Below are 25417 nucleotides of genomic sequence, written 5' to 3' on the forward strand. Positions count from 1 at the left end.
ACATTACTATTTGTCCTTTGAGATGAATTAGATGGAGGATTTGCTGTTTCTATGTGTTAATGTATATTTGAGGTGTATCTGTTTTTGTTTAGTTTTTTTGTTTAATTTGTTTCTTAGGGGGTAGATCAACTTTGATATTGCAGATACAGTGCCTTGCAAAAGTATTCATCCCCCTTGGCGTTTTTCCTATTAATTGCATTACAACGTGTAATTTAAATGGATTTTTATTTGGATTTCATGTAATGGACATACACAAAAGAGTCAAAATTGGTGAAGTGAAATGAAAAAAACAACTTGTTTCAAGAAATTCTAAAAAATAAATAACGGAAAAGTGGTGTGTGCATATGTATTCACCCCCTTTGCTATGATTAATTAGATTGCACACAGGTGTACTTTATTTAAGTGTCACATGATCTCAGTATATATACACCTGTTGTGAAAGGCCCCAGAGTCTGCAACACCACTAATTAAGGGGCACCACCAAGCAAGCGGCACCATGAAGACCAAGGAGCTCTCCAAACAGGTCAGGGACAAAGTTGTGGAGAAGTACAGATCAGGGTTTGGTTATAAAAAAATATCAGAAACTTTTAACATCCCACAGAGCACCATTTAAGCCATTATAATAATAATAATAATAATAATATGCCATTTAGCAGACGCTTTTATCCAAAACGACTTACAGTCATGTGCACATACATGTTTACGTATGGGAGGTCCCAGGGATGGAACCCACTACCCTGGCGTTACAAGCGCCATGCTCTACCAATTGAGCTACAGAGGACCATGTATAAATACAGTGGGGAAAAAAAGTATTTAGTCAGCCACCAATTGTGCAAGTTCTCCCACTTAAAAAGATGAGAGAGGCCTGTAATTTCCATCATAGGTACACGTCAACTATGATGGAAGACATATATGTAATTTCCATCATCGGTACACATCAACCATGATGGAAGACATACAAGACCACTGATAATCTCCCTCGATCTGGGGCTCCACGCAAGATCTCACCCCGTGGGGTCAAAATGATCACAAGAACGGTGAGCAAAAATCCCCCACACTGCGGGGGACCTAGTGAATGACCTGCAGAGAGCTGGGACCAAAGTAACAAAGCCTACTATCAGTAACACACTACGCCGCCAGGGACTCAAATCCTGCAGTGCAAGACTTGTCCCCCTGCTTAAGCCAGTACATGTCCAGGCCCGTCTGAAGTTTGCTAGTGTGCATTTGGATGATCCAGAAGAGGATTGGGAGAATGTCATATGGTCAGATGAAACCAAAATAGAACCTTTTGGTAAAAACTCAACTCGTCGTGTTTGGAGGACAAAGAATGCTGAGTTGCATCCAAAGAACACAATTTCTACTGTGAAGCATGGGGGGTGGAAACATCATGCTTTGGGGCTGTTTTTCTGCAAAGGGACCAGGACGACTGATCCGTGTAAAGGAAAGAATGAATGGGGCCATGTATCGTGAGATTTTGAGTGAAAACCTCCTTCCATCAGCAAGGGCATTGAAGATGAAACGTGGCTGGGTCTTTCAGCATGACAATGATCCCAAACACAACGCCCGGGCAACGAAGGAGTGGCTTCGTAAGAAGCATTTCAAGGTCCTGGAGTGGCCTAGCCAGTCTCCAGATCTCAACCCCATAGAAAATCTTTGGAGGGAGTTGAAAGTCCGTGTTGCCCAGCGACAGCCCCAAAACATCACTGCTCTAGAGGAGATCTGCATGGAGGAATGGGCCAAAATACAAGCAACAGTGTGTGAAAACCTTGTGAAGACTTACAGAAAAAGTTTGACCTGTGTCATTGCCAACAAAGGGTATATAACAAAGTATTGAGAAACTTTTGTTATTGACCAAATACTTATTTTCCACCATAATTTGCAAATAAGTTCATTAAAAATCCTACAATGTGATTTTCTGGAGAAAAAAAATCTCATTTTGTCTGTCATAGTTGACGTGTACCTGTGATGAAAATTACAGGCCTCTCTCATATTTTTAAGTGGGAGAACTTGCACAATTGGTGGCTGACTAAATACTTTTTCCCCCCACTGTAGATCAATTGTGCCTTTTTGATGGAAATATTGAGGTGGGATTTTGGAGATCAGGTCATAATTTACGCGCGCTCTCTGCAAATAAGGCGGGCCAGCTGGATGTCCTAGGGCACGATGGTCACCCTCTTTGCGTGGATGGCACACAGTTTAGTGTCCTCGAACAGACCGACCAGGTAAGCCTCGCTAACCTCCTGCAGGGCCATCACGGCGGAGCTCTGGAAGCGCAGGTCGGTCTTGAAGAACTGGCCGATTTTTCTCCCCAGGCGCTGGAAGGGCACATTGCGGATGAGCAGCTCAGTGGAGCTTTGGTAATGACGGATCTCTCTGAGACACATTATAAAATGGAAAGAATATGGCACCACAATAAACCTGCCAAGAGAGGGCCACCCACCAAAACTTCACGGACCAGACAAGGAGGGCATTAATCAGAGAGGCAACAAAGAGACCAAAGATAACCCTGAAGGAGCTGCAAATCTCCACAACGGAGATTGGAGTATGTGTCCATAGGACAACTTTAAGCCGTACACTCCACAGAGCTGGGCTGTCACGCCTGGCTCTGGGGACACTGTTATGTTGAGCCAGGGTGTGTAGATCTATGGGTGTTTATTTCTATGTTGGCCAGAGTGACTCCCAATCAGAGGCAACGAGTGTCAGCTGTCGTGGGTTGTCTCTGATTGGGAGCCATATTTAAACTTTCTGTTTTTCATTCGGGTTTGTGGGATTTTGTTCGTGTTTGGTTTGTTATTTGACCATTGACTGTCACGTCATCGTTTTGTTGTTTTGGTCGTGTGATCATTTTTTAAATAAATATGTTCACATTCAACGCTGCGCCTTGGTCCGCTTCATCATGTGTCAACGATCGTGACAGAAAATCCCACCTCGACTGGATCAAGCAGCGTGACGAGGAGAGAGGATGGACCTGGGAGGAGATGAGTGAGAGTCTGGCAAGAGGGATGGAGGCCATTAGCACGGGGGAGAGACAAGCCCCAAAAAAATTTAGGGGGGCTAACGCCGTGGGACTGACGGGGCGCAGGAGGCCGCCAGGTTACGGGAGTCACTGGTCACCAGGGGGAGGGAGGATGTAGAGGCACGGCGAGAGGTACTGGCGTGTGTTGCCAGTCCGGTCCGGCCTGTTCCTGATCCCCACGTAGGGCCAGTGGTGTGTGTTCCCAGTACGGTCCGGCCTGTTCCTGCCACTCGCACTAAGTCTACGGTGCGCGTCGCCAGCCCAGTCCGGCCCATTCCTGCTCCCCGCACCAAGTCAGGGGGTGCGCTCGACAGCCCGGCTCGGCCCGTTCCTGCTCCCCGCACCAAGTCAGGGGTGCGCTTCGACAGCCCGGCTCGGCCCGTTCCTGCTCCCCGTAACAAGTCAGTGGTGCGCTCGTCAGCCCGGCTCGGCCCGTTCCTGCTCCCCGCACCAAGTCAGTGGTGCGCTCGTCAGCCCGGCTCGGCCCGTTCCTGCTCCCCGCACCAAGTCAGGGGTGCGCTCGACAGCCCGGCTCGGCCCGCTCCTGCTCCCCACACCAAGCCAGTGGTGTGCGTCGTCAGTCCGGCACGGCTCGTGCCTGTTCCCCGCACCAAGCCAGGGGTGCGCTTCGACAGCCCGGCTCGGCCCGCTCCTGCTCCCCACACCAAGCCAGTGGTGTGCGTGCGCCAGTCCGGCACGGCCGTGCCTGTTCCACCGGTGGCTGGTCCGGCACCGGTCAGATGCTTCACGCCGAGCTAGAGCAATCCGCTCCACCAGTGTGCAGTCCAGCTCCGGCCAGCGGGGCCAGACCGGGACCAGGGTACTTTGGGGGTTGGAGAGGGAGCGGGGATCAGGCCCGGAGCTTCGGATCCGCCGCCTAGGCGGAGTGCCCACCCGGTCCCTCCCTGTGGGTTTTGGTTGACGCGGTCGGAGTCCGCGCCTTTAGGGGGGGGTACTGTCACGCCCTGGCTCTGGGGACACTGTTATGTTGAGCCAGGGTGTGTAGATCTATGGGTGTTTATTTCTATGTTGGCCAGAGTGACTCCCAATCAGAGGCAACGAGTGTCAGCTGTCGTGGGTTGTCTCTGATTGGGAGCCATATTTAAACTGTCTGTTTTTCATTCGGGTTTGTGGGATTTTGTTAGTGTTTGGTTTGTTATTTGACCATTGACTGTCACGTCATCGTTTTGTTGTTTTGGTCGTGTGATCATTTTTTAAATAAATATGTTCACATTCAACGCTGCGCCTTGGTCTGCTTCATCATGTGTCAACGATCGTGACATGGGCTTTGCGGAAGAGTGGCCAGAAAAAAGCCATTGCTTAAAGAACACGTTTGGTGTTCGCCAAAAGCCATGTGGGAGACTCCCCAAACATATGGAAGAAGGTGCTCTGGTCAGACGAGACTAAAATTGAGCTTTTTGGCCATCAAGGAAAACGCTATGTCTGTCAAAACCCAACATCTCTCATTACCCCGAGAACACCATCCCCACAGTGAAGCATGGTGTCATGAGCCTCTCACTCCACCGGGTTACCACCTTAATTTTCTTCCACTCTGCTCACCACTCTCTCTACTCAGCCTAACTAGCTCCACCTGTCCCTGCTCTGCTCGGCTCTAATTACTCTGCCAGCTGCGCTGCATTACCCACTAACCTCTCCCAGTATTTATAGCCCTGTCTTTCAGCTCTCCTTTGTCAGATCGGCTGCAAAGCTCACACCCGGAACCTGTGTGCTCGCGCTTCTGGCTCACCCCTGTTTTGTGACCCCGGACCTGCCTGATTCCTGGATACTCTTCTGCCCCAGGAAAACCAGACCTGCTTTCTGCCATTACGACTCCTGACTACTCTTCGACCCCGGTAACTCTGACCAGCCTTCTGCCTTGCTACAACGTATTTGGATTTCCCTTGAACTGTACTTCTGCCTGTTTTCATCCGCCCCGTTGTGTCTGTGTTTCCTCCCCCCCCCAGGACTTCTGGACCACCAACCACCGGGCGTCATCGGACGCATCGCTGCCACTGGGGGGAGGCACAGACCCAGCACATCGGACGGGATAACCCCTGGAGCCTTCACTCACTCCCTACATCCCTTTCCCCTTAAGTTTAAATAAACTTTCTGGTGTGACGCAATTGTGGTCCTCTTGTCGTCTGTCTGAACCGTGACAGTACGATCTGACCATCATGGACTCAGCGCACACTTCCCCCGACATGGAAACCGAAGAACCTGAGCAACCCACCGCCATGCTACGCCTGGAACACACTGAGAGAGAGCTAGGCCGCATGAGCGGCGACATCACCTCTCTGCTTCAGGTCGGCCACCAACAGCATCAGCAGTTCCAGCAGCACCAGCAGCAGTCCCAGCAGCAGCAACAACAACTTCGCCATGATCATTCAACTCCTCACCAACCTGACCCCAGCCAGTCTGCCCACCAGCCCTGCCCCCGAGTTACCTGCCCCGGTCATTGCAGCCGCTGCTCCGGAACCCAAGATTGGAAACCCCGAGCGGTTCAACGGCGATTCAACCCAGGTCCGGCCATTCCTGACTAGCTGCCGACTTCAGTTCTCCTTGCAGCCAAGGACCTTCGCCACGGAGGGGCTAAAGTTGGGTATGCCATCACTCACCTGACGGGCCGAGCTCGACTCTGGGGAACAGCAGAGTTCGAGCGTCAAACCCCCGCATGTGCAACCTTCGACCGGTTTGCCGAGGAGATGCTGAAGGTGTTTGACCTGGATTCACCAACCGCAGAGGCGTCTCGTGAACTGTTCAGTATTCGACAAGGCAGACGTACAGTCGCAGACCATTCCATCGACTTCCGAACCCTGGCAAGACGAAGTTCTTGGAACACACCATCGTTGGTGGACGCGTTCTTCCATAGCTTGGCTGACTATATCAAGGACGAGTTGGTCTCCCATGAACTGCCTTCCACTCTTGATGAAGCCATCGCACTGACTGTCCGGATCGACAGAGGGATACAGACCCGTCGTCGTGAGAGGGGGCGCCAAGGTCCACCTACTACCGGCATTCGGAGAGATCCGACTGGGCTCCTGTCATCTACTGCCACTCACCCAGGTCAGCTTGATCAGTCTGAGCCTATGGAGATTGGGCGAGCCTCTCTCACTCCTGCAGAGCGCCAGCGACAGCTTCACCTCAAACCTCTGCCTCTATTGTGGAGGTGATGGACATCGTGTGGTAACCTGCCCTTTAAAGGGCGAAGCTCACCGGGCATAGGGGGAGTCCGGTTGAGTTCAATGACCATCCAGTCCTCCGACCGCAAACCCCTGCTGCAAGTTCACCTCCGCCTCCCTGACTCAACTCACACCCTGGCTGCTCTGGTGGATTCTGGCGCCGAAGCCAACATAATGGACATCAAGCTGGCACGCCAACTGGGACTGGAGAACCTCCGTTTGACACCTCCTATTCCTGCCCGGGCACTGGACGGACACTTACTCGGATCGGTCACTCATGTCACGGCCCCGGTCTCGATGGGTCTGTCCGGAAACCATCAAGAAACTATCCAGTTTCACCTGCTCCCCTCTCCAGGCCAACCCCTCATCCTGGGTTACCCATGGCTCCGCCCGGCACAACCCTCAGCTCGACTGGGTGACCGGGGTGATCAGGGAGTGGGGAGAGGACTGCCACCCGAACCTGCCTGCTTGCCGCCGCACTCCCCTCGGCCAGTACCTACTAACTCCGCTCCTGACCCCTCCAAGGACCCTGTGTCGATTCTGCCAAGTCCCTGCATCGTTGCAGCTCTGACCTGGGCTGTTGAGGAACAGGTGCTGGAGGCTCTCCGTAACCAGCCAGGTCCCAGCACTTGCCCAGCTGACCGCCTTTTGTCCCCGAAGACCTGAGGTCCCAGGTCGTTCAGTGGGGACATGACTCCCGCCTAGCTTGTCACCCTGGCTCCACCCGCACTTACAACCTGCTCGCCCAGAGGTTCTGGTGGCCCTCTCTGAGGAAGGATGTACGGGAATTCGTCCAAGCCTGCCCCATCTGCAACCAACACAAGTCGTCCTGCCAGCCCCCAGCCGGATTGCTGCAGCCCCTGCCTGTGCCCAGGAGTCCGCTGGTCCCTGCTGCGCCTTGTCCTCCTCCTCCACGGCTCGTCGATGGTGGTCTGGTTTACACCGTCCGCCGCCTGCTTCGGTCCAGACGGAGGGGTAGGGGTCTCCAGTACCTCATTGACTGGGAGGGCTATGGACCTGAGGAAAGGACCTGGGTGCCAGCTAGTCGGATTGTGGATAGGACTCTCATCACCGCTTTCCACCAACGGCATCCTGATCAACCTGCAATCCGTAGGGGGCCGCCCCAGAGGGGGTCTCTAACCGTCCTGCCCGCTCGGCTTCCTGTCCTGTGCCTGATCCGGTCTCGGGACCTGTCCCATCTCCCGACCACGGCCCTCCGGCTTCCTCCGAGGATGAGGACGTTCACTCGGACCGTTCGGAGGAGTTCCTAGCCCTCCTCCGGCTCCCCTCCTCCCGCCCGGCGTGGTGTTGCTCTTGGGACTTCTGGGGCCGTCCCTTGGGGGGGTTCTGTCATGAGCCTCTCACTCCACCGGGTTACCACCTTAATTTTCTTCCACTCTGCTCACCATCTCTCTCTACTCAGCCTAACTAGCTCCACCTGTCCCTGCTCTGCTCGGCTCTAATTACTCTGCCAGCTGCGCTGCATTACCCACTAACCTCTCCCAGTATTTATAGCCCTGTCTTTCAGCTCTCCTTTGTCAGATCGGCTGCAAAGCTCACACCCGGAACCTGTGTGCTCGCGCTTCTGGCTCACCCCTGTTTTGTGACCCCCGGACCTGCCTGATTCCTGGATACTCTTCTGCCCCAGGAAAACCAGACCTGCTTTCTGCCATTACGACTCCTGACTACTCTTCGACCCCGGTAACTCTGACCAGCCTTCTGCCTTGCTACAACGTATTTGGATTTCCCTTGAACTGTACTTCTGCCTGTTTTCATCCGCCCCGTTGTGTCTGTGTTTCCTCCCCCCCCCAGGACTTCTGGACCACCAACCACCGGCGTCATCGGACGCATCGCTGCCACTGGGGGGAGGCACAGACCCAGCACATCGGACGGGATAACCCCTGGAGCCTTCACTCACTCCCTACATCCCTTTCCCCTTAAGTTTAAATAAACTTTCTGGTGTGACGCAATTGTGGTCCTCTTGTCGTCTGTCTGAACCGTGACACATGGTGGTGGCAGCATCATGCTGTGGGGATGTTTTTCATCGGCAGGGACTGGGAAACTGGTCAGAATTGAAGGAATACATTGTGTATAATATAAATAACATTCTATTGGTTGCAATAATTTTGTATTATAATTTCAGTTGAAAAATTCAAAGTTTTGAATCTGGTGTTGTTTTGCGTATCAGTTCATAAACCATGTGCCATGTAATCGGTATGTCAACAAATCTCTTCCCAACTATTTTGCAATCTATATGGCATGGCTTCAATTTTTTGGTCCTTAAATTAAACTGATATACTTTTTTATTATCACAATTTTCTTTAACCAATTATGGTCTTTAATGCAGGGCCGACAGACAAGTTCCATACTTTTTCTCCCTTTGTCACGCCCTGACCTAATAGAACTCTTGTTTGTTGAGTCAGGGTGTGGAATTCTATGTTAATATTCTATGTTTAGGTTCTAGTTTTTCTATTTCTATGTCTGGCCGGGTATGATTCCCAATCAGAGGCAGCTGTCGCTCATTGTCTCTGATTGGGGATGATACTTATGTAGCCTGGTTGCCTACCTTAGTTGTGGGATCTTGTTCCTGTTAGGCTTGTATGTGTATAGCCGGAGGACTTCACGTTACGTTGTTTCTTGTTTTGTTGTATGTTTATTTAGTTAATAAACATGTACGCTTTTCACGCTGCACCTTGGTCTGACCCGTCTCTCAACGATCGTGACACCCTTCCACTTTCCACTTCCATTTTTGCAGTTATGCTGCAATTAGTTAGTTGTAATTTTGGGTAGAGCAGACATTTCCATATGTTTTTGTTAGCTGCAAGTGCGACATAACTCCACCAGTCCTATCTATGATATCATTTATGAAGATTATACCTTTTTAAAACATTTTTTCTAAAAACATTTTTTTTATCCATTTATATATTTGAGTTTAACCATAATATTAGTTGCATTATTTGTTCTGTCCTTTCTGGTGGATTAAATTGAAATTGCAACCAACTTTCTATGGCTTGTTTTAAAAATAACAATATTTGGGAGATTATTTCCTTTTCAAATAACTGAAAGTGAGAGATTGTAATCTGAATAAAGGGGGAAAGGCCATTCTTGAACAGGGTGAGACATTCTTACTAATTTACTAGAGAACCAGTTCGGATTTAAGTATAACTTTTGTATGACTGAAGCCTTTAGTGAGAGTTCTAATGCTTTAATATTTAATAATTTCTGCCCTCCGAATTCATATTAATTATATAAATAGGCCTGTTTAACTTTGTCTGGTTTGCCGTTCAAAATAAAATGGAATATTTTTTCTCATATAATTTTAAAAAAAGTGTTTGCTAGGTGTAGGCAAGACCCTAAGCAAATAGGTAAACTGGGATATTACTAAAGAGTTAATCAGGGTGATTTTTCCACAAGTATACAGGTATTTACCTTTCCATTGTAGCAAGATCTTATCTATTTTTGCTAACTTTCTATTAAAGTTTATTGGAGTGAGATCATTTATTTATTTAGGGATATGTATACCGAGTATATCCACATCACAATCAGACCATTTTATTGGTAAACTACACGGTAATGTAAAAGTAGTATTTTCTAGTGATCCAATACGTAATATAGTACACATTTCGTTGTAATCCAGAGAGGTTAGAAAAATTATCTAGATCCTCTTAGGCTGTGGAGGGATCCAAGTTGTGGATTTAAAAGAAAATGTGAATCATCAACGTACAATGACACCTTTGTTGTTAAGCCCTGGATTTCTAAATCCTTGATATTATTGTCGGATCTGATTTTAATAGAAAACATTTCGATGGTCATAATAAAGAGATATGCCGATAGTGGACAACCTTGTTTGACTCCTCTTGACAGTTTAAAACCATTATGTATGTGGGTTTTTTGTTTTTGTTTCCAAACCTTTCCCTTGGGAATAAAAAATAAATAAAAGGTGTGAACTGGGAAGGAAAATGTGTTGGGAGATAGTTGAGTTATTGACTAGACTGGTGGGGGTCGGGCGTGCAGACGGCTCGGGTTGGCTGGTTGGTCTGGCTGAAATTTGATATAGAGGATGTCGGGCGTAGAGGCCTTAATAAAGACAATCTAAAGTGTGTGTATTTTTTCAAGAGTTATTTATTTGTTAGGCTATTGGTTAAAGGTGCAACTCAATATTTATTATTGAATCAACTTTGATCTAGTTCAGTCCTATTAATCACTTAAACATATTTAAATAATGATCTCTTACCTAGCTTGATGACTGTGGGTATTTTTGCTTACTTTTTGTTCTAAATAGTGACAGCATAATGGATTGTGTAAAAATGCAGGAAATTAGCTTTAGATGCCCCCCCTAAAAAAATGCCAGGTTATGTCCCTCTCGCCTCTAAAACCAAAGTTTAATAGTGCTCAACCACACTATTATGGTTGGGGACATTTTTTTTAAACATGCACAAAACTTTTCACAGTTTGAAAGATGTAGTATACATGCATACTGAAATACTTTATAGAAAGTGTAGCAAGTGGATATCAATGGTCACGTAGTCTCTTCCCACAGCTGCTGTGTCTAACCTATGAGTTTGAGGCCAGCCAGACTAAAACATGCATGTAGTTATGCTCTAGTCTAGCTAGAAGTTTCAAGTTTTAATGTCACATGCACAAGTACAGTGAAATGCCTTTCTTGCAAACTCATGATAGACGTAGCACTAACTAATGACTAAAATGTAAATGTAAATGATTGGTCCCTTGCTAAAAAAATTGAGGAGGAGTCACGGAGAACATGGTTCTGATTGGTCCTTTGTGTTTACCACAGGATGACTGCTCCCTGACCAATCTGAGCCTGGTGGGAAATGGACTGATGGACAGCAGCGTGGCTACCCTCACCAGGGGTGTGTTTGTGGTTTCTCTGCATTTAGCTAGCTGAGCTGCTGGGTCTTTTCCAAGTGTCTGCCCTGTACACTACCTCTGGTTCATGTGACCTGACTGTCCAGTACTGAGATCTGTATGTTCTGTGTGTCCTGTTGTCTAGGTGTTTGCCTGTCTGTCCCTCCGTGGTGTCTGTGGACCTGTCAGGGAACCCGGCGGTGACCTCAGCGGGACTCCACAGCATCCTCTCCACCCAGTGACCTTTGACCTATCTCAAACTCCAAGGTACTGTAGGCCTATAGTAGTCTATTGGTTCTCAGTCTGACTCTCAGGCTCTCTCTTAGTCCCTCTAATTTGTTCCCTCTCTCTCTTTCTTCAGGTTGTCAGGCAGCCGGCCCTTGGGACAGCTCTAGCTTGGACGGCCTGTCAGAACAGGTCCAGGACCTGTGGCTGTGCTCCCAGAACCTCAACAAACTGGACCGTGAGGCCCTGCAGCAGACCTGAGGCCAGAGGAGGCCCGGGTGCTGCTTCCTCTCCAGAGATGTCAAGTGCCCGCTCAATACTGCCCCCTCGTTCTGAGGAGGATTCCTTGAGTTCTTACACCCTTAAAGAATGGTGTCGCCTCCCGAGTGGCAGAGCGGTCTAAGGCACTGCAGCCCTGGGTTCAATTTCAGGCTATGTCACAGCCGGCCGTGACCGGGAGACCCATAAGGCGACGCACATTTGGACCTGCGTCATCCGGGTTAGGGGAGGGTTTGGCCGGCCGGGATTTCCTTGTCCCATCGCGCTCTAGCGACTCCTTGTGGCGGGCCGTGCTCCTGCAAGCTGACTTCGGTCGCCAGTTGTACGGTGTTTCCTCCGACACATTGGTGCTTCAGGGTTAAACCAGCAGTGTGTCAACAAGCGGTGCGGTGCGGCAGGGTCGTGTTTCGGAGGACCTTGCTCCATGAATGAATCCAACAATGTGTACACCACCATCTTTGTCTTTTTCAAATCTTCTCTCATTGATTGAGAGACATTATCTGGTGTTACAATCTGTAGCTAGCGAAAATAGTGTGGTGATTCATCAAATTACAAGCCCTCGCATAATATGCGGAATTCTGGAGGGACTGATCTTTACTTTCAATTAGATTAGATTAGAATACATTATACGTTTTAATCCCTGTAGGGAAATTTGATTAGCCGAGACATAAAACAAACATACAATAACCATATTAGCAAATTCAATAATGATCGTCATGGCCTACACAAGGGATACACATGGGCTATACATTGTTGACTGTTTATTTGAGGAATATACTGCCATATCTTAGCTTTACATTACATTTTTATCCAACTGGTTTAGGACTAGGAGGAATCGAATTCTTAAATTTAATTGAAGCATTACTGAAAGTATTATTTAAACTTTTCTGGTCTTGTTAATTTCTCAATAAAACCCCTTGTGTACATACGATCATTCTCAGTAGTGTTTGACTTATTGTCAGGATCACTAGAATGGCTTGCAACAAGAAGTTGGAATGTGGTGTCATTTCTTAATTAAATCCCCTAGAGTCGATGTCTGGAAAACAGCATTTTGAAATGGTTTTCCATGGACAGCAGCCGCACACAAGCCTAAGATCATCATGCACAATGCCAAGCGTTGGCTGGAGTTGTGTAAAGCTCGCCACCATTGGACTCTGAAGCAGTGTAAATGCGTTCTCTGTTTGTTTTGTCCCTGATGTTATCCTGAGCTTTCCTATATCGCTCAGATGCATTTCAGACACTTCAAAACATACGTCCTTTTGATTTATTTTGCAATTTATTGTTGTGTTATACAATGGGTTTCTATAGCAGTAGGGGCAAATGTAATGCTTCATCAAATAATTTTTTCATATTTTTCATATGCCTACAGGTGTCCTAAAATACAAATTAGAATAGCTAAATGGTCCATGTTATTACTATCTTAAAACAACTCCATATGTTAGGCTAGTAGATATAGCCCTAAATGTATCACTTCTAAGCTAGCTGAACAAGTTTTAATCAATATGTCAATGGGTTGTATTCTGCTGAAAACATACACTGAGTGTACAAAACATTAAGAACACCTGCTCTTTCCATTACATACAGTACATGGCTTAATCTGTAATTAACTAATTAAAATGAAATTAAAATGAAGATCAGACTTTGGATAGATGGAAAAAGGTTATATGAAGATTACTCCTCATCAGTATATACTAAACCACTAGAAAAGATGACATCCTTCCAAGTAACATCCTGTTGACTTGTAAGGTTTGTGTGTTGTGGTCAATGTGAGATGTACTATCAATAGGTCGTAGGTGGGGTTTGTACAGGGGGCTGTAGATAGAGGGGCCTCTATGTATAAAAGGGCTTGTCTGATTCCTAAGTCTCTTTACCAAACCCCAACACGACTTTACTCTTCACATCTCTACCACCGCAAATCATGAAGACATCTCTGTTCCTCCTTGCCCTCTGTCTGCTGGCTTGTTCAGGTAAGATTTCATTTGTTAACTCAAGTAGTAACTACTGTATATGCAGCACATACATTGGGTCAGGGTGCAAGGGGAACTGTGGGTAGGGGGGCCTAAATCAACTCCAAGTTCACCTTTGGTTTCAGTACAATTCAAGTAAAGGACCCATCATGGGAGTGACTGTTGTATCATTTTTTCTTCACAGTTTGGGAGATCCATGGGCAATGCCAAGAGGTTGACCCTGATGACCAGGAAGTAGTGGAAGCACAGCCGGAAAAGCACATGGTAATAGTATGCTATGGTCAAAATGTTATGGACTAGCAGACATTTCTCCAACTTCCTATTGTAATACTCAACCTGCTACTGTGCAACAGCACTTAACCATAGACGTAAATGTAATTAAAGACATACATTGACTGAAGAAACTATTGTCCAAACAGACTTTTTCACACTCACATTACATATTCAAATGTACTTAAACCATAACACTGAATACATCACACCATAATTTAATCAATAATAATAATTTGGGGGGGTGCTTATATTTGTCTTAAGTGTGTAAGACACCCGCAGGGAGTTTCGTCGCGGCCAGGATCGCCTTTGTACAGAGCCCCTGAAACAATTAGGGTTAAGTGCCTTGCTCAGGGGCACAGCGACAGATTATTATAATTGTTTTACCATGTACTTTCTTGTCTGTTTGTGCTTTCCAAAGGAGCAACAGCTAAAGGGAACCTGCTGGGTGTGTAAGTGGGCACTGAACAAAGTGAAGAAATCCATCTCCACTTCCTCTAGCCCGGTAGCTACCATAGCATTACAATCCATAAGAGTGTCTCTTCATGAAATTGCACTATTGATTATTTACTGTGATATTTCCCTGAAAATGTCAACTGATGTTGATGATGATTTCTCGTCAATAGGAGGAGCTAAAGCAGAAGCTATTGTCCGTTTGCGATAATGTTGGCTTCCTAAAATCTATGTGTAAAGGCCTGGTGAAAAAACACTTGTGGGTGCTGATTGAGGAGCTTAGCACAAGCGATGATGTGAGGACCATCTGCGTTAACATTAAGGCCTGCAAGTGAGTACAAGAAACCGTTCGACATACCCTTAAGTCACTGTTCAGACAACTAAAGAGTATAGCGATGATAATTGTGCTTGTTACTTGAAACACTATTGAGTAGAATGTATTCATTAATATGAAAATGTGGGGTTATGTCTTCTGATCTTCCACTCATGTGGTCTTTTTGTGTATCTTTAGACCAAAGGAAGTTTTGGACCTGAGCTACTGACCAAGCAGCCAGTATCCAGATTCCAAAGTGAGAAGATGGATGTTCTGTTGTCAAGACAATGCTATGCTGCCAGCCTCTTGCTCTTTCTTTTTCAAACTAGTCACAACACAAGCATATAAATGGATGATCAAATTGTTGGAATGATTATGTTCTGAAATAATGTTTTGGGAACATGTATTATAATTAAGCAATAAGGCCAGAGGGAGTGTGGTATATGGCCAATTTACCATGGCTAAGGACTGTTCTTTTGCACCACGCAACGCCTGGATACAGCCCTTAGCTGTGGTATAATTGCCCTATACCACAAACCCCCGAGGTGCCTTGTTGCTATTATAAACAGGTTACCAATGTAATTAGAACTGTAAGTAAGTTGTTTTGCGTCATACCCGTTGTATATTGTCTCATATACCACGGATTTCAGCCAATCAGCATCCAGGGTTCGATTGATGCGGTTTATAATAATGCATGTGTCATTCTTAAATTGCAGTACATTTTGTATCATGTACAAATGTAAACCTTTTGCTATTTTAGTCCAAAATGTTGAGAATGTTGCATGTTTGTTTACATTTTGTTTGTGCGAACTTTTTGGCCGGGCAAAAAATAAACCTCAATTGATAGAGTACAACTCCAAGTCTTCTTTGACACCTCTAACATAACTCTAGAAATGTATCTAATTAGAATTTTTACTGATTAACATATCATAATATTTTTTTCTTTGATGATACAGCATTTCATTAAAATGTCTAGGAACTCATGTTGGCATTTTGGCTACCTTTTTTTACATAGAATCTCAGTTTTCTGTAAAAAACAATTGTGATTGTTTGGAAGGTGGTTTAAAGTAAATAATCCAAAAAGTAACTGTCCAGTGTTTCCAGATTTCTATTAAATATGACTTATAATTAATAACAATATGAGTGAAATAGTTTTCACAAAAATGTTTAATTAGTTATGTTAAAAAGCTGCTTTTCTGTGAATGGTGTGGGCGTATACCGGTCATTACACATTTTAACGCAAGTAGACCACTGATTGGCCAGCTCATCCTCCTCAGGGAGATGACATAATGTTCTATGAGGAAATAGCAAGCATTTTTTAAACGGTCTGTTTGAGATACAAGTTTGAGATGTTTTTTTTTAAGTGTTTTATTTTCCAATTTATGCTTTTGCTACAAATACAAGTATAGGATGAGTCAACAACATTATTTGGGTATGAGTTAATAGAATATGAACTTTTTAAAGTTATATTTTCACTGTACCGTTACTTTAAATGACATTCAGCAAGGGCTTTAGTCTGAAAAATGTATAGAAATATGAATTATAGAGAGACTCCATACAATCAATTAAATCAAACATGACATTGCTACTATGGTACCATGCCTCTCTGATGAAAAGCTATTTCCACCCCTTTTACAAATTACGTTGAACAATAATGTATTTTTACAGTACTCACTTGCAGAGCTTAATGTTAGCGAAAAACTATCCGTAGTTGAAAAGTTATTCAGTCAGCAGCATCACACTGATAAACTTATCCACGCATTTTTTGCACAAAGATTGGAGGAAGCCAATTCGATCACAAATGGCCTCCAGCTGTTGTTTGATATTTTCCTGTAGAGTAGAAACACATTAAAATATTGTAAACCTTAAGACATTATGAAGGCTCATACATTCTTATAACAAGTGTTAAACCTGCAGGCCTATTTATCACAAATTTCAACAGCCTTGAGGGCTAACACAGATTGGTTACAAGCCCTGCATCACGGAAGAGCCATGTAAAGCAGAGTCATATCAGATGTCATGCTGTTTGTCGCCTTAATTGTTCTCTATGTTTAGGCATCATGTTCTTAACCTTCCTCAGGACCCACTTACACGCCCAGCAGACTCCAGGAAGCTTTGCTTCAACTTGGCTCTCAACCTGTAGCATTTTAAGCCAGCTGATTCCCAGCTGGGTCATTCCTACAAATTTGGTCCTCATAACTTTTTTGGGAAAATAACATATTTATTTTTTGTATTCTATCAGAAAAAGGACCAGCTCAGGCATGGTTTATTCCAACCTCTTGGGTGCATACTCCTAAAAGGGTGGAACCTAACAGAGTGGAAATGTGAAGCCTAATTAGCCATAGCTCGGTGAATGAACAAGACTGAGCTAACATAATGGTGAACACTGACATTTTGTTAATTTTCTCTATAATTTAGCCTAACAGGGTGGAAATGTATGAGTGGGACTAACAACATGAAACATGGAACAATAGATACAACTGAGTGTTTATATTTATTTAGCTTTGCACCATTGTTTTCACAGCAAAGAAATTATGACACTTCCTGAATGGGGTGTCCTTGTAGGAAGGGCTTGTTTTCTTAAATGGATAATTACAACAAACTAACAGGGTGGAAAAAGTGCTTTAAAAATATATATATTAAAGGCTCCGCAAACGAGGAACGATCTGCAGCTTCTGGTTGGTTGAAGCTGAAGGGAGCTAGAGCGAGAGAGATGCCTGCCTGCTATGAGTTTAACCCCATCTGATGCACCCGTCCAACGATGGTGAGATTTACTGATAAGGCTACATTACACACGAAGACATAATTAAGGCACGTGATAATTACCTTGTTTGTGTGGATGTGGGAGATCGTCTGCTGGGTTAATACCATTATCTGTCTGATAACTGATAGTGATGTGCACTTCACGAACGACTGTCATGATTCGTTTTTCTGAGGGACTCCTTCATTTTAGTCGTTCATTTGACCTGCTTAATACACGCTCCACTGGTTCAGCGGCTCTAGAGACGTGGGTCATTCTACAGATTCGGTGCCTTTTGTGATTGAGGAGGATGAAACAATGAACATTAAAATCTTAAACTTTTTTTTATTTGATGTGACAAAGTAATGTGTGTACTTGATAGAAAATACCTTTTCCCATCTCAATGTAGAGTATTAAGTTATTATTCTGTATTATTTTCTCAAACAAGTCCCAATTTAATTCAACCCCGTCACAGTCATTTTGTTATTCAACTATTCATTTTTCCAATAAGCTTGAGATCAGCTTCTGGCATAATCTGACAGTTTAGATGTCCCTTGTAAATAATGGCATATTGTAATTAAAGAGAAAATCAAGAAAAACTGACCAGCACCATCCTTTCCAGTTTACGATGAAGAAATTTCTAATCTAACTCCACATTTTCGCAAGAAATGTGCAAGAATGCTGCGTAATTCCTGACAAAATTGAAATAGCCTTATTTACCCTGATTTAATACACACAATAAAAACACTATTGATGTTATATTTTGTGTATTTAATAAAAAAATGTAAAAAAATAATCTCGTAACAGGGATGAATGCACCGCAACAGGGTTGAAAATCATGTAACAGGGTTGAGTGAAAAGCATCATGTGTCATATGTTTTATCTTTTGAGATCACTAACACGTTGCCATTTTTTAAACATTTTAAACATTTTTAAACCTACTGTCAACATAGCTTTTAAAATCTAAATAATCTAGATGAAAGCTAGACAGAGTAAAACACATTAATGAACTAATAACAGTAACAACATTTCATTGATTTCATAAAAATATCCATCTGATAATGGCAGGAGTCTGTTTGAACATTGAGCAAACATCTTAACATTGATAACCTATAGGTCACATGTTGCCATTTTTTTACATTTTAAACTACTGTCAACATAGCTTTTAAAGTTTAAACAATCAAGATGAAATCTAGACAGATTAAAACACATTAATAAACTAACAACAGTTACAACATTTCATTGATTTCATAGAAATATCCAGAGTAATGGCAGGAATGTCTGTGTTGTTTGAATGTTTGAACATTAAGCAAACATCTTAACATTAATAACCTATAGGTAAGCCTACAGTTTGTTCACCATTTTTACTGAGAGAGCCTAGCCCACACTTCCTTCTGTATTTCCATGTGCCTAGAAGTCACCGGTTTAGGGGGGATCAATGTGTTCCAAGATGTCCTCAAATGGATACCACAGGATATCATCAAGAAGTGGCCAGAAGTACCTATTTGGTCCAGCACAGCACATGCATTTGACCTGCACATGGGATTCATCTGTGGCTAGAATTATTCCGGGATAGAAATCGTCATCATATTTGGCCACGCACCATTTCCCCGCATATGTCTGGATTTGCCCAATCAACCTCCCTCTGTGACACGACTGATGTAACTTTAGGGGTAAATGTGAAATGTTGTGTATTGAAACACTGGCATTCCAGTTTCTTGTTGTGGACTGTGCACATACAGCTTACATCACGGTAGGCAATTTGCCTTGCAGCCACACAAACAACTTGGTGGATCCGCATTGTGGATGGAACTACTGGCAAATTGGCTGGCATACCTTGGACGGCTTTCTCGATGGCCTCGTCTTCAATGAAGTAAAGCTTGATGGCAGTGTTGTTCTCCTCTAAGACCCTGTACAGAGTATGAGCATTTGGGATGTCACATCCTTGACTAATCAGCCTGTCTGCGGTTCTTTTTAGGGTTGCACCAACACCATCTGGTGCATTTATGCATTACCAAATTATGCTTTAAAGCAACAAAACTTTATTTTCTGTTGATTGTGTGTCCATGACCACCACCACCTCGTGTCTTAAAGATCTTACATTTCCAGGAGAATTACCTGACCACCGGCGCGCGGATGTCCCTCACCTTCCTCTCTATGTGTGTTTCCTTTCTGCTGCTGTTTTTTCCATTGTTGAATCTGAAATTGTAGGTCAAGGTCAAGTCAATGACCTGCTTACTCTTCAAGACTAAATATTGTATCCTTTTAATCACTATGTAGTAAAATGAACATGAACTTGCAGATAATACTCCTAAATATGTCAATGTATATAGGAGAGAGAACAAATTAATTGTCACTTTTTTTAAGTCATTATTTTCAAAAATTCCTCGTACTTTTAGTTGATACTGTAAAACCGTAAACAACAAACATTCAACAAGAAAATATGATTGGTATTAAGCAATATACATTAAATATTGCTAAGATTTAACAGCTATTCAACCCTGTAACAGCCATTCAACCCTGTAACATTGAAAAATGTGATGGGGTTGAATGTGACAGGGTTGAAGATTTTGTGCTAATCTGTTGCTAATTCGGGATGCTAGCAGCTAGCAGTGTGCCACATGGCCTTATTCAACAAAAGACATTGTTATACTTCATAGCTATAAAAACAATTATTGGTAAAATCTTAACTATGAATTCCCCCCCCCCCAACAGAGTTGAATACCTGAGATTGACAAAGCCCATATGTGCTTAAAAAACATGAAATATTTATAAAAAGTGAGAGAGCAGCTTACCACTTGTCACACCAGGCTTCTCTGAAGACTTGTATGATGTCACTTCCTCATAAATGATGTCCACAGGATCAAACCATTATTTAATTGTGAGTGGGGGGTATTGTTGCGTTACGGGGTTGAAAGAAATACAAGGACAGGGGTAAAAGCCTGAATTTCTCAGAAAATAAAATGTCTTATGCTGAGAAAATGGATTATGCATAATAAGGGGGCATATACAATTAATTTAACAAAAAAAAGCATTATTATTTAACACTGTGTACTCAAAATGAGTCACGCCATTTGCATGATGGTCAATAGGGACAGGCGAAATTCTTAATACTCCTAAGAAAAGCAAACATATAAGTATTGAAATTCATCTCTGTTTAAAATCATATTCTCTACTCCATATTAAAAACATGTAAAACTTTGAAATGTTGTAATTTAAGTGTAGTTTGATAAATGTTCTGACAAGTTATAACACTAGTACATCTTGGGACACTGACAATACTGAAATGTCACCGAATCTGTAGAATGACCCACGTGCTCCGAACACGAGCTGTCTATCATCTGCGCGCTGGAAGCATAGATAATAAAAATGCATGTTTTTAACTGATAATTGATCGCATGTTGCAAGAATGAATGCAATTCATTGATTGTTTAACGTTATGATGGACACAACAGCTTTGTAGAACCAAAACAAACACCACCTCTGCCATAGGAGCGGCATGTAGGTGTGCTGAGGGTGCTGCAGCTACCAGAGAAATCAGAACAAATGATAATATACTGAACAAAAATATAAACGCAACATGCAACAATTTTAAAGGTTTTACTGAGTTGCAGTTCATAGCAGGAAATCAGTCAATTGAAATACATTCTTTAGGCCCTAATCTATGGATTTCACTTGACTGGGCAGGGGCGCCAATCAGAATACGTTTTCCCCACAAATGGGCTTTATTACAGACAGAAGTACTCCTCAGTTTCATCAACTGTCCGTGTGCCTGGTCACAGACAATCCCGCAGGTGAAGACGCCGGATGTGGAGGTCTTGCGCTGCCGTGGTTACATTTGGTCTGTGGTTGTGAGGTCGGTTGGACACACAGCCTTAATTCCCTAAAACGATGTTGGAGGCGGCTTATGGTAGAGAAATTAACATTCAATTTTCTGGCAACAGCTCTGGTGGACAATCCTGCAGTCAGCATGCAAATTGCAAGTTCCCTCAACTTGAGACGTGTGGCATTGTGTTGTGTGACACAACTGCACATTTTAGAGTGGCCTTTGATTGTCCCCAGCACAAGGTGCACCTATGTAATGATCATGCTGTTTAATCAACTTCATGATATGCCACACCTGTTATTTGGATGGATCATCTTGACAAAGGAGAAATGCTCACTAATCTAATCCAATCAAATTGTATTTGCCACATGCGCCGAATACAACAGGTGTAGACATTACAGTGAAATGCTTACTTACAGTGCAAATAGTCCGGGTAGCCATGATTAGCTGTTCAGGAGTCTTATGGCTTGGGGGTAGAAGCTGTTGAGAAGCCTTTTGGACCTAGACTTGGCGCTCCGGTACCGCTTGCTGTGCGGTAGCAGAGAGATCAGTCTATGAATAGGGTGGCTTGAGTCTTTGACAATTTTTAGGGCCTTCCTCTGACACCACCTTGTATAGAGGTCCTGGATGGCAGGAAGCTTGGCCCCAGTGATGTACTGGGCCGTACGCACTACCCTCTGTAGTGCCTTGCGGTCGGAGGCCGAGCAGTTGCCATACCAGGCGGTGATGCAACCAGTCAGGATGCTCTCGATGGTGCAGCTGTAGAACTTGTTGAGGATCTGAGGACCCATGCCAAATCTTTTCAGTCTCCTGAGGGGGAATAGGTTTTGTCGTGCCCTCTTCACGACTGTCTTAGTGTGTTTGGACCATGATAGTTTGTTGGTGATGTGGACACCAAGGAACTTTAAGCTCTCAACCTGTTCCACTACAGCGCCGTCGATAAGAATGGGGGCGTGCTCAGTCCTCTTTCTTTTCCTGTAGTCCACAATTATCTCCTTTGTCTTGATCACATTGAGGGAGAGGTTGTTATCCTGGCACCACACGGCCAGGTCTCTGACCTCCTCCCTATAGGCTGTCTCATCGTTGTCGGTGATCAGGCCTACCACTGTTGTGTCGTCGGCAAACTTAATGATGGTGTTGGAGTCGTGCCTGGCCATGCAGTCATGGGTGAACAGGGAGTACAGGAGGGGACTGAGCTCGCACCCATGAGGGGCCCCTGTGTTGAGGATCAGCGTGGCAGACGTGTTGTTACCTACCCGTACCACCTGGGGGCTGCCCGTCAGGAAGTCCAGGATCCAGTTGCAGAGGGAGGTGTTTAGTATAGTGTTGAACGCTGAGCTGTAGTCAACGAATAGCATTCTCACGTAGGTGTTCCTCTTGTCCAGGTGGGAAAGGGCAGTGTGGCGTGCAATTGAGATTGCATCATCAGTGGATCTGTTGGAGCAGTGTGCAAATTGGAGTGGGTCTAGGGTTTCTGGGATAATGGTGTTGATGTGAGCCATGACCAGCCTTTCAAAGCACTTCATGGCTACAGACGTGAGTGCTACGGGTCGGGTAGTCATTTAGGCAGGTTATCTTAGTGTCCTTGGGCACAGGGACTATGGTGGTCTGCTTGAAACATGTTGGTATTACAGACTCAGTCAGGGACATGTTGAAAATGTCAGTGAAGACACTTGCCAGTTGGTCAGCACATGCTCGGAGTACACGTCCTGGTAATCCGTCTGGCCCTGCGGCCTTGTGAATGTTGACCTGCTTAAAAGTCTTACTCACATCGGCTACGGAGAGCGTGATCACATAGTCATCCGGAACAGCTGATGCTCTCATGCATACTTCAGTGTTGCTTGCCTCGAAGCGAGCATAGAAGTGATTTAGCTCGTCTGGTAGGCTTGTGTCACTGGGCAGTTCGCGGCTGTGCTTCCCTTTGTAGTCTGTAATAGTTTTCAAGCCCTGCCACATCCGACAAGCATCAGAGCCAGTGTAGTACGATTCAGTCTTAGTCCTGTATTGACTCTTTGCCTGTTTGATGGTTCGTCGGAGGGTATAGCGGGATTTCTTATAAGCATTCGGGTTAGGGTCCCGCTCCTTGAAAGCGGCGGCTCTACCCTTTAGCTCAGTGCGGATGTTGCCTGTAATCCATGGCTTCTAGTTGGGGGGTATGTACGTACGGTCACTGTGGGGACCACGTCATCGATGCACTTATTGATGAAGCCAGTGACTGATGTGGTGTACTCCTCAATGCTATCTGAAGTATCCCGGAACATATTCCAGTCTGTGCTAGCAAAACAGTCCTGTAGCTTAGCATCTGCGTCATCTGACCACTTTTTTATTAACCGAGCGACTGGTTCTTCCTGCTTTAGTTTTTGCTTATAAGCAGGAATCAGGAGGATAGAGTTATGGTCAGATTTGCCAAATGGAGGGTGACAACTGTAATAGTTTTCAAGCCCTGCCACATCCGACAAGCATCAGAGCCAGTGTAGTACGATTCAGTCTTAGTCCTGTATTGACTCTTTGCCTGTTTGATGGTTCGTCGGAGGGTATAGCGGGATTTCTTATAAGCATAATCTCATAAGATTTCTTACAAGGTTAGGGTCCCGCTCCTTGAAAGGGGATTCAGGCCTGGACAGTATGGGGCTTAGTCTGATGACTTGTCATATAGAAAGGTTTATTTTGGTGCACACTATCCATATCTGCATTGGCTGAGCTTGCTTTTAATCCACGCTCACATACAGTATCCCGTTTTGTGTGTGTGTCAGGAGTGTAACACGTGGCTGAACATGGCCGTGGCCCAGGAGGAGAGAGGGAGGACCATGGAGGATGTGGACTGTAGCTACTACACGGCCCTGCGCTGTGCAGAGGGGGCTGGCCAACCCAAACTACAGGTAGGGAGTGGTCCACTGTCACTGAGCTCACCATAGGGATTCACCACTAAGTGTTTTGTCTGTACAATGAAAAGCACTGGGCCTATGTAGATTAAATGTTATATTCTACAGACAGCAGAAACCACAGGTTATTTACACTAGACTTTTTCTATTCCATTTTCAATTATTTCTCTAATTCGCGCTCTCTCTCTCTCTCTCTCTCTCTCTCTCTCTCTCTCTCTCTCTCTCTCTCTCTCTCTCTCTCTCTCTATCAGAGGTGAGTGCTGAAAACATGGCTAGCTTCTCGGGGGTGGGGGTTATATGACAGAATAACACCTGTTGCCTCAGTTTAATAAATAATTTAGCTTAGCGTACAGCATGTTGCTGAATAAAGTTAGGGAAATTGGCACTGCTTTGGCAGATTATTTCTGATATGCTTTCTCTTGCCTCTCCGTAGACAACGATCTAGAGGAGTATGACAAGATAGTCTCTAGAGGCAGAAGAAAGTTGGTCGGGTGAGTGCCAAATCTGCCAATGATGGCTTTGCTTTTGATGGTTTGTCTGGTATTATATACTGAACAAAAATATAAAACGCAACATGCAACAATTTCAAAGATTTTACTGAGTTACAGTTCATAGAAGGAAATCAGTCAATTGAAATAAATAAATTAGACCCTAATCTATGGATTTCACATGACTGGGCAGGGGTGCAGCCATGGGTGGGCCTTGGAGGGCATAAGCCCTCCCACTTGGCAACCAGCCCCACCCATAGCCAAGGTCCAGCCAATCATATTGAGTTTGAAACTGGGTCGAATATTTGGGCTGTATATCATGGTATTTTGGAATTGAAATTTCAGTGTATTTCCTGAATTGACTGGAATTAAAATGGAATTGACCCCAACCCTGCTGAATATTCAATTAATTTTACTGATGTTTATTCCTAGTACATGTTGATTCATCATCTCACTCACACACCGTTTTTGAGGTGTAAAATCCGCTTAATTTCCAGAAAAGAATGCGTGTCCCACTATATACATGTCTGTTACTGTAAGGATATTAACAGTTCTGCTGTGTAGTTAATGTTTCTACATTTACATTTACATCATTTAGCAGACGCTCTTATCCAGAGCGACTTACAAATTGGTGCATTCAACTTATGATAGCCAGTGGGACAACCACTTTTTTTATTTTATTTTTATGGGGGGTGGGGGAAGAAGGATTACTTTATACTATTCCAGGTATTCCTTAAAGAGGTAGGGTTTCAAGTGTCTCCGGAAGGTAGTCAGTGACTCCGCTGTCCTGGCGTCATGGGGGAGCTTGTTCCACCATTGGGGTGCCAGAGCAGCGAATAGCTTTGACTGGGCTGAGCGGGAACTGTGCTTCCGTAGAGGTAGGGGAGCTAGCAGGCCAGAGGTGGATGAACGT

At 44.6% G+C, this 25417-nt stretch overlaps 1 protein-coding gene and 1 long non-coding RNA gene across 2 annotated transcripts; both read left to right on the plus strand.

The window, feature by feature from the left end:
- The first annotated feature begins 10990 nt into the window (after positions 1-10990).
- On the plus strand, positions 10991-11818 carry LOC121538716. The gene is made up of 3 exons (XR_005995235.1): positions 10991-11066; positions 11207-11328; positions 11423-11818. It is a non-coding gene; the product is annotated as an uncharacterized LOC121538716 (long non-coding RNA).
- A 1631-nt stretch (positions 11819-13449) lies between these two features.
- On the plus strand, positions 13450-15019 carry LOC121538717 (antimicrobial peptide NK-lysin-like). The gene is made up of 5 exons (XM_041846877.2): positions 13450-13532; positions 13717-13796; positions 14224-14307; positions 14429-14586; positions 14767-15019. The coding sequence occupies exons 1-5, from the start codon at positions 13484-13486 to the stop codon at positions 14795-14797; spliced, it is 402 nt and encodes a 133-aa protein (XP_041702811.1). The 5' UTR covers positions 13450-13483; the 3' UTR covers positions 14798-15019.
- The last annotated feature ends 10398 nt before the right edge of the window (positions 15020-25417 follow it).

This window comes from Coregonus clupeaformis, unplaced genomic scaffold, assembly GCF_020615455.1.
Source record: "Coregonus clupeaformis isolate EN_2021a unplaced genomic scaffold, ASM2061545v1 scaf0553, whole genome shotgun sequence".
Taxonomy (NCBI): Eukaryota; Metazoa; Chordata; class Actinopteri; order Salmoniformes; family Salmonidae; genus Coregonus; species Coregonus clupeaformis.